The sequence below is a fragment of the Nansenia antarctica genome, assembly GCF_963989245.1.
Source record: "Nansenia antarctica genome assembly, chromosome: 3".
In the NCBI taxonomy this organism is placed as follows: domain Eukaryota; kingdom Metazoa; phylum Chordata; class Actinopteri; order Argentiniformes; family Microstomatidae; genus Nansenia; species Nansenia antarctica.
The window spans coordinates 67,971,753-67,981,752 of record NC_137688.1 but is presented as its reverse complement, the minus strand read 5'-3'; the positions used below and the strand labels follow the sequence as shown (position 1 = coordinate 67,981,752).

The window sequence follows — 10,000 nt, the reverse complement described above, 5'->3', positions numbered from 1 at the left end:
GTGTGTGGCATATATATACTGTGTGTGTGTGTGTACTGGGTGTGTGTGTGTGCGTGTGCGTGTGCGTGTGCGTGTGCGTGTGCGCGTGCGGGTGTGTGTGTGTGTGGAGGCGGACCTTGCGGCAGGTGCATGATGCCCACGCTGACACCAGAGACGAGGTCCCCCAGGGCGTTGTCCCTCAGGGAGTACTTGGGCAGCCAGGTCAGCACGGGCACGCAGCCCAGCACGGAGCGCCTCAGCCTGGGGCCCGAACACCTGAGAGAGGGGGGGGGAGGGAGGGGAGGAGGAGGAGGGGAGAGGAGGAGGAGGAGGAGGGAGGGAGGAGGGGGAGAGGGGGGAGGGAGTGGGGAGGGAGTGGGAGGAGGAGGATGGAGGGGGGTTGGGGAGAAGGATGGAGGGGGGTGGGGGAGAAGGATGGAGGAGGAGGGAGGTGTGGGGGGAGGGAGAAGGAGGAGTGGAGGGGAGGAGGGGGGGGACAAGAGGGGGTGACATGAGAGACATTTTCCATAAACTTTTTTGGCAGTGAGCAGACGCCTTTATCCAAAGCGACTTACAACATTAGTACACGTTTGTCTATGATCACTTATGTTCACTTACTCAATTTCTTCATAACAAGCATAACAATAACAGCTGCTATGCCGATGTGATTTCTCTAGCTAGCTAGTGTTACAACAATGTTTTAAGGCTGATTTGTGCACGACAGTCTCGCATTTTGACATATTTAGACTCGCGAGCGTCCATGATTTTCTATGATACTACTGATTTCATAGGGGAAGATTATTAACCACTACCCCTTGGATTGCCACTCTGTTCCGAGGGGCAAGCCAAAAAGCGAGTGGCACTCCAAAACGAGGGGTAGGGGTAAAACCAGGCCCAAGTCCAGTCACTTCAGGGATTTGTGGAGAGAGAGAGAGAGAGAGAGAGAGAGAGAGAGAAGAGAGAGAGAGAAGAGAGAGAGAGAAGAGAGAGAGAGAGAGAGAGAGAGAGAGAGAGAGAGAGAGAGAGAGAGAGAGAGAGAGAGAGAGAGAGAAATCTAAGTGTGAAAGGTGTTTATCAGCTGGCCTTGGATGACGTATGCTGTCATACCACAACAAACCCTGCTGCTACACTCTCTCTCTCTCTCTCTCTCTCTCTCTCTCTCTCTCTCTCTCTCTCTCTGTGGGGCCTACTAACACCTGAACCAACTGTTTCACACAAACTACACGTCTTAAAAAAGTGACTTGATCTCCAGGCCTCTCCACGCTGCAGTGATGAACAGTATGTGAATAAATGAATGAATGGTCTTTATTGTCATTGCTATAGTACAGGTACCAAACAACGAAATTTGGGAGGGGTGGCTCCCCTGGTGCTAGGAAAGAAGAAAAAAAAACTAAAAAAACAAGAAGGGAAAGGAGCTGGTTTACATAAATAAAGGCTATGTACACTATCCACTATACTATACTGTACAGATAAAACACTGTGATGTACTCTATGCTATGATATACCTATTCTAACATTTCCTATTTCTCTGCAACCTTATGTACCCTAGGGTTGTCATATTGCACATAGTGTTATTGCACATTCATTTAAAGTGTCGCAGTTTGCAGGCTTGAAATGTACACATTTGTGCCTCAGCACTACACCTGAGTTTTCAATCCAGCAGCTGCCATCAATCCGTCCAGACTGTCCAGGGCCCAGAACCTAGGTCTTTGCTGTGTTCAGGGCCTGGATGGCCCTGGGGTAGAAGCTGAGCTTCAGTCTGTTTGTCCTTGCGGCCATGGTCCTGTACCGCCTGTTCGAGGGCAGCCGGGCAAAGTGTTCGTACCCAGGGTGGGATGGGTCTCTGGAGATCTTGGAGGCCTTCCTGAGGCAGCGTGTGTTGTACAGCTCTTCCAGAGAGGGGAGGGGGGCGCCGGTGATTTTCTGGGCTGTTCTCACGACTCTCTGTAGCGCATTTCTCTCTGCGGCTGTGCAGCTGGAGAACCAGTTGCAGATGCAGTAGGTGAGGATGCTCTCCACTGCGCAGCGGTAGAAGGCCACCAGTATCTCCTGCTTGTTGTGGTCCTTCCTGAGGACTCTCAGGAAGAAGAGCCGCTGTTGTGCCTTCTTGATGATGGCTGCTGTGTTGTTCTGTTACTCTCTCACAGCCTGTCTCTCTGCTGCACCGTATTAGGCCAAGCAGATCTGCCGTCTTCTAACAAAAACATATGCAGTTACTGCATCTCCATTCTGCAGTGAAACATGCAGTTACTGCGTGCAGCTACTGTGTTCAGAGCACTGCAGTGATACGTTAGCTTGTAGGACTGTGTGTGTCGTCGAGTGAGAGACACAGGCAGGAAAAGCCATGTGACAATCCCATCGACCTATCAGGATGAGCGACATCAACACGCACAATTTGAATCAAGATTTTGACTGATGATAATGATTGACACGACAGAATAACAGATTTTTTTCCAGATTTTTTTCTAATGTCTCATGCTGTCTGATAAGTTAATATTTGTTAGCAGGCAATCTTATATGTTGTTGTGATAGGTTAATATTTGTCACCAGGGTGTCTTACTTCATTGTGATAGGTTAATGTTTGGTGGCAGGGTTGAACAGTGTGTCTCATTCTCAGGGAGCCATGACGACCCGGATCCAGAGAAGAGTGAACTTTGGTTGTAGAGTCTGACTAACTTCTCTCTCTCTCTTCTCTCTCTCTCTCTCTCTCTCTCTCTCTCTCTCTCTCTCTCTCTCTCTCTCTCTCTCTCTCTCTCTCTCTCTCTCTCTCACTGTCTCTCTATCTCTCTCTCTCTCTCTGTGTGTCTCTGGGGTTGCATAATGGCAATGGCAATTCTCGTCATATAAAGCCACAAAGTTACAGACACACACACACACTCATCCACGTGCTAGACATGAACACTGTCATTAACATTGACACCAGCATACTGTGAACTTACACAAGAGACACGCGCAAACACACAACCAAAACGTGTTTTCCGTCATTGTTAATTATCAGCTGGTCAGTGTACTGAAACCGTCCCATGATGCCACCTCTCTCTCTCTCTCTCTCTCTCTCCTCTCTATCTGCCCCCCCCACCCCGCCCACCCTCCCTCCTCTCTTACCTAAGAGAATCCTTCACCCTCTCCCTCAGGGTAGGGGTGTCGGTGTGTGTCCGTCTCCGGGCGACCTCGTTCAGGCCCGGCTCGTCCAAAACGTCCCTCCTCACGAAGAACTCTCCAGCTCCCTTCTCCACCACCTCCATGGCTGTCTGTGTCTGCCTGTCTGTCTGCCTGTCTGTCTGTCTGTCTGTCTCTGTGTGTATGTGTGTCTCTCTCTCTCTCTCTCTCAGTTTGTCCGTCCCTCTAGCGGGTATTCCCGGTGCATCAAAATGCTACAGAGAATAAACCATCTCTTGTGAAGAGAAAAACAAATAAAATCTTCTGATTAATTGCGTCCACCTTCCCTGTTCAAATCCCCCACTTCAATAACAACAAAGTCACCTGTGTCACCCTGGCCTGAGAGAACACCTGTCTGTCTGAGTCTGTATCCAGTCTGGGAAGGACTGTCCCTCTCCTTCACTTTAAAACCTTCCATCCCACCCTGCCCCCACTTTCCCAGGTGTGTGTGTGTGTGTGTGTGTGTGTGTGTGTGTGTGTGTGTGTGTGTGTGTGTGTGTGTTTGTGTGTGTGTGTGTGTATGCGCATGTGTGCCCATGATGATTAACCTAGGGAAAAATGCAGCTGGGAGACTGAGAGTGCACGAGGACTTTCATTCTACCTTCACATGTTACAGTGAAGTCTCTTAGCAGAGGCTTTTATCCAAAGCGACTTACAATAAAGTACATTTGTCTCTGCAAGTGAATCTGTGTTGAACATCTCATTCCAAAACCATGGGCTCCACGGTCCATTAAACCATTAATTGAGTAGTATAACTGGTATAACGGGTATATATGACTGGTGTGACGTTCCTCGTATAAGTCTAGGGTGGTCGCTGTTTCCTGTGTCCATTATCTCTTTTGTTCCCAGATAAGATAAGCCACTGGGTGTGGGTGATTACGCTAATTCTAATTACCCTAATTATAATCAAATTTCTCCTAATTATCCTGGGGATTATAAGAGTTGTCCAGTGTCATGAATCTTGCCTTTTGCAGAATTTGCCTTTGACAAAGCGATTTACAATTACAGATTAGATAGGTTTCCTCTACCTCCACCAGCCTCTACCTCCACCAGCCTCTACCTCCACCAACCTCTACCTCCTCCAGCCTCTACCTCCACCAGCCTCTACCTCCTGAGCCACAGCCTCTACCTCCACCAGCCTCTACCTCCTGAGCCACAGCCTCTACCTCCACCAGCCTCTACCTCCCCCAGCCTCTACCTCCTGAGCCACAGCCTCTACCTCCACCAGCCTCTACCTCCACCAGCCTCTACCTCCTGAGCCACAGCCTCTACCTCCACCAGCCTCTACCTCCACCAGCCTCTACCTCCCCCAGCCTCTGCCTCCACCAGCCTCTACCTCCACCAGCCTCTACCTCCTGCGCCACAGCGATGTGACTCAGACTCAGTGACAGAGTCCGGAGTGCACCAGTGGGCGATGTGCCAACCTTGGGCGATGTGCCAACCTTACCCAAATGGTTTTACTGTCTAGACTTGGATAATATGGTTATATAGGTCTGGTCTGGGAAGTTTAGGCTCAATTCAGTTCTGTCAATGACCCCCTCAGCACCAAACAGCTCCAAAGAGACAATGAGGACATGTTCTTTGTTTTTACCTGTTTCCGAGATAACTGCATCATTTATCATTTATATTTTGATACACGACCTCTGCTCACGTTTCCATTCCATCTGCTGACTCACATATCCATCCCAACTGCCAAAACCTCCAAGGTTGTTCTTTGTTTGACCTTGACACGAACACATTGTCACGTACGCATTGTCACAAACGCATTCCAACTCATTTTGTGATGACTAGGACATTGAGTATTTGGTATTGGTACTTATCCATCGGTATTGAAACGAAATTGAGCCCAAACTCTGGAGTGGCGTTATAACAATTGGACAATTTCAATTTTTGGGGCGTGGCTTAGCAATAGGTCCATTCTCTCAGTTGAACCTGTTAAACTCTTCGATCCTGCTCATTGGCCCCCGCGTATATTTGCTTGTGTGTTATGGCGTACCGATGTGTTTGTCTATCTTTGAAGTACACCTTCCAGATGCTGTTGAACACCGAGGTCTTTGATGTGTCGGCTAGGCGCTTGGTTAAAACGACAGACTGTATTGATGTTGTGGTGATGGATGTGTGTGACCTCCACTCATTGCTACACACATTGCATAACGTCTCAAGCCGACCCTTGACCTCCAGCTATTCACACCTAATGATGAATGAAGCTCCGAAGTTCCAAGTGAAAACGGGCAAAACTACTTCAATAGGCCGGAAAAAAGAAAGCTCTCCTTTATCTGTAGAATGTCATCCCTCTCTCTCCTCTTTCTCACCCATCCTTCCTGTCAATCTCTATTCTCTCTTTCCCAGAGCAGAAATGCCCTAAAAACATATACAAATACAATTTTCTAAAAAGCAGATAAAGTAGATAAAACAACCAAACAGAAACCTTGCTTTGTCACAGCTTTGGGTTAGACTTGTGCTCTACGTTTTGTGCCCAAACTGACAAGTTGTAATGTGTAACGTTTTTCTTTTTTTGGTGCTGGCATACAATAACATGTCCTACACACGCTGAGGGAATGTGAGGTCATCATGTGTAGGGCAAGGGTCAAACTGACACAATGTGTGACAAATTCCCCTCCACACCCACTCCCGTTGCCTCAGGTCTGACGACCAAACCATCCTCAAGACCAGCAGGACCAAGCTCCGGACCTGGGGTGATGGGGCCTTTTCAGCCGCAGCCCCGTCCCTCTGGAACGCCCTCCCCAACCACATCAGATAAGCCAACACCCTCCCAACATTTAAACAGGCCCTCAAAACCCACCTCTTCAAGCTTGCCTTCACCAGTTAACCCTCTCCCCCTCCCCTTCACATGTGTCCCCAGCACTACCTTAATTAGGCCCCTATACTTTATTTTATTTTGTGTGTCTTGTTTATTTATTTTAAGCGCTATATAAGTCTAATGTATTGTTATTATTATTATTATTATTATTATTATTATTAATAAATCTAAATCCCCATGTTCCAGATAAGAATATACAAAAAACAAAAGTGTTTATATAAGCGTTTATATTTTTGTTCAGTGTATAATAACATATGCCATTTAGCTCAGTGGTTCTCAAACCTCTCCTTGGGGACCACCAGCCACTCCACATATTTGATCTGTTCCACCACCAGCACACCTGATTCAACTAATCAAGTACAAATCATAATTGCTTTGCACTTGATTAGTTGAATCAGGTGTGCTAGTGGTGGAACAGATCAAATATGTGGTGCAACAGGGGTCCCTGAGGAGAGGTTTGAGAACCACTGATTTAGCTGACACTATTATCCAAAGCGACTTACATTGCAGTGAGTTCATACATTTTTCAGTGTATATATGGTCCCAGCGGGATTCGTACCCACAACCTAAGTGCCTGTTGATGCCACGCTGTACCACCATGCCACAGAGGACCATCTGTTGCAATGGAGACACACCAGGATCAGCTGATCAAGGTCAAGGTTAGCTGCTGATCTGGTGTAATGCCTTGGAGCCTGCCAAGAGAGATGGGTCGCTGTCACGACTGTCTGGCAGGATTTATTGATATATAACAGCCTCAATGGCTTTTAGGTACTTACTGAATGAACACATTCTGCCTTTATGGATGTTATGATGTGTGTGTGTGTGTGTGTGTGTGTGTGTGTGTGTGTAATTTCCCACTTGAAATGAATGAAAGAGATCTGGCCCAGGGATAATGGAAAATAAGTCTACATTTCTCTCTTCCTTTTCTTTTACCTCTTTTTCTCCCTTTTTCCTCTCTTTTCACTTCCTTTTCTTCTTCCCCCTTCTTCACCCCCTCTTTATCGCTCCCCTCGCCTGGCCTAGTGAATAGTGAGTTGGACTGGGGAATGATAGGCTGTTAAGGGGGGGGGGGGGCAAGAAGATAACGAATATATGGAAACACGAGACCAGTTGGCCTGGTGATCAGAAGGTCATGAGTTCAAATCCCACCTGGGAACACCACCACCACCAGCCCTTGAGTAAGGCACTTAGCCCTACGTGACTCCAGGGATACTCTCCCTGTAATCTCTAAATTGTAAGTCGTTTTGGATAAAGGTGTCTGCTAGACGGTTAAAACAAGGTAGAAGTGCAGTAAGTTATCAGGCTGGTAGCTGGTTACAGATAAGGTAATATAGACACATTCACAGATGGTGTTTGGAGAGCGGGGTCAAACACTGTCACCCTCGTGTTTCCACCATGTTTACTCCCGACTCCTGGTTGGACCATTAACAGAGAGGGGCTCGACCCAACGCGTTATGAAACCCGGGATGGGCTGAGGGCTGAGGTCAATGGCATTATGGGGCCAGAAGGAGAACACAACATTACGCCTGTTTTAACATCGCTGCACTGGCTAGTTAGTCATAGAAGTGAGTTTATGATTATTTTATGATGTACGAGTATGAAGTACACCCCCTGGAGATGACACTGGTATGTCGCAGGGTCTTACCCCCCCCCCCCCCAATCTAACCCGTAATGTTGAGTGCCAAGCAGGGAGGCATCGGGTACCATTTTTATAGTCTTTGGTATGACTCGTTCAGGGATCGAACTCACGACCTCCCAATCTCAGGGCGGACACTTTAACCACAAGGCCACTGAGCTGTTACCACTATGGTCCCAGACTTTGGAGCAGCTTGCTGGAGGACTTGAGGGTGGCAGGGAGAGTGGATTCTACCTCTTGTTTTATTGTGTTGTTGTTTATTTACTATTGTTTTTATGTTCAGCACTTGGAGTTGCATTCAATGCATGACTTGTGCTATATAAATAAAGTTTGATTGATTGATTGATTGACTGACAGGCATGACACATAGGTTATGTTCCACGGTTTAATGTGATCAAGTTTGAATGTTCATCAATGTTGCAATGTGTACCGAAACATTCAAGCCTTTGAAACACTTTCTAATGGTTGTAATGACTGTGTTTAATCTATAGTGATCAGGCAATGAGATCCATTGAAATCATTATTTCATTTACCAGGTCGGGGGTCGGGGGTGATATTGGGTTTGTTGTTGTTTGACATGTTATTAGGGGATGTTCTAGGGGGGTGGACTCTGGAATCACGGCCGCAAGTTTAATATACTTTTCATAAATAAGTGCCAGGATCTGACGTAGTGTAAGAGCACACACACACACACACACACACACACAGGTCAAATCTGCTCCTCAACTTACTGAGAATGTGCAACCAATAGCAGTCTGACGGTGTAACTCATTTATCCCAAATTAAGTTGTCTGGCAGAGGGGTGACTCCTGCTTCTGCTCAACATACAGGACTTAATTTGGTTGAAATAGATCACGAGTAAAACTTCTGAGTTATAGACTTATAATGTCTTATTCAACATTATTGACTTATTCAATCAAAGTTACATTACACATTCATAGAAAGGGAGGCCATCTTGAACATTTGCTAGGGCAAAGAAATGAACATGTGACTTCTAAGACCAAGGAATGCTAATTCATAAAACCCCCCGTGTTAGCTGAATCCTTACAGCTATGAATGTGTGTGCAATAAGACAGATATCTACACAGGTGGCCCCGCGGTGGTGTAGCGGTCTACGCACTAGCCGCTAGTGCATGCTGCCCACCGGGGCCGGGGTTCGTATCCCGGCTCGCCAGATCCAGATAATGGCCGAGGCACACGGGAAGCGGCATATTGGCCGGCCGCTTCCGAGGGGGGGTATAGGAGTATTTCTGGACTAGGATCCGTCGCGCAACACCGCCCCCTGGGGTGCCGGAATAACGGTACTGGGCTCGAGGAGCCAGTCAGCCTAGTCTGCCTGGCGCCCTCCTCTGGGACTGCTGGCCACGGGGTCGGGCGGCGGATCCAATGCAATAGGCAGGGGATAATTGGATGCTAAGTTGGGTTAAATTGGCTACCAAATTGGGTGAAAAAGGGATAAAATCTGAAAAAAAAAATAAAAAAAATAAAAAGATATCTACACAGGTATATGTGTGTGTGTGTGTGCAACAAGACAGATATCTACACAGGTCTATGTGTGTGTGTGCAATAAGACAGATATCTACACAGGTCTATGTGTGTGTGTGTGTGTGTGTGCAACAAGACAGATATCTACACAGGTTTGTGTGTGTGTGTGAAAATATAAAGTTCAAGTAACAAGCCTGAGACAGACTATTGGCTCAAATGGAAACAGCATTATTGAAAATGTACGTTTAGTCACTCTATACTAAAATCATTATCATCAGAGGTTCCTTCTTAGGAACATGTTGTTTTGATGACATCGTCTTAACTGTCTGCCAATCTCATTCAGTGTTATTCACCTGGTGACGTGCTGGAATTACATGGAGATTGGCAGACAGTTAAGACGATGTCATCAAAACAACATGTTCCTAAGAAGGAACCTCTGATGATAATAATTACAGTGTTATTCACCTGGTGACGTGCTGGAATTACAGGTGCATGAATGAGTGCATGAACTAGAGACAGTCACACCTCCAAGAGAGAGAGAGAGAGAGAGAGAGAGAGAGAGAGACAGAGAGAGGGTGGTGGGAGAGAAAGAGAGAGAGAGGGGGGTGGGAGAGAAAGAGAGACAGAGAGAGAGAGAGAGAGAGAGAGAGAGAGAGAGAGAGAGAGAGAGAGAGAGAGCAAGCTCGTGTGCATCAGTCCATGTCCATGTCTCTGTGAATGACTTGACTTGAGGGTGATCGGCTGTCCCTTGCCCTCCCTCAACTCCTTGCATGACACCAGGGCTCTGAGGAGGGCAAGAAAGATCATGGCCGACCCCTTCCACCCCGGCCACGGCCTCCTCACCCTGCTTCCCTCTGGAAGAAGGTTGCGGCTGCCTAAGGCACTGAAGGCCCGCCACAGGCTCAGTTTCTTCCCCTCAG

At 47.3% G+C, this 10,000-nt stretch overlaps 2 protein-coding genes across 2 annotated transcripts in view; one reads left to right on the top strand and one right to left on the bottom strand.

Moving 5' to 3' along the window:
* The window catches only part of LOC308154301 (solute carrier family 26 member 6-like), a gene marked incomplete at both ends in the record, with an annotated part of 32,973 nt that extends 29,749 nt beyond the window's left edge, over positions 1–3,224 (bottom strand). The window contains 2 exons of the mRNA XM_080527465.1: positions 116–255; positions 3,085–3,224. Of these exons, the coding sequence (XP_080383591.1) occupies positions 116–255; positions 3,085–3,224 (280 nt within the window). The remainder of the gene's footprint in view (positions 1–115; positions 256–3,084) is intronic.
* A 1,901-nt stretch (positions 3,225–5,125) lies between these two features.
* Positions 5,126–10,000, top strand: part of LOC308154300 (NUAK family SNF1-like kinase 1) — a gene marked incomplete at both ends in the record, with an annotated part of 26,862 nt that continues 21,987 nt past the window's right edge. The window contains 2 exon segments of the mRNA XM_080527464.1: positions 5,126–5,130; positions 5,782–5,834. Of these exon segments, the coding sequence (XP_080383590.1) occupies positions 5,126–5,130; positions 5,782–5,834 (58 nt within the window).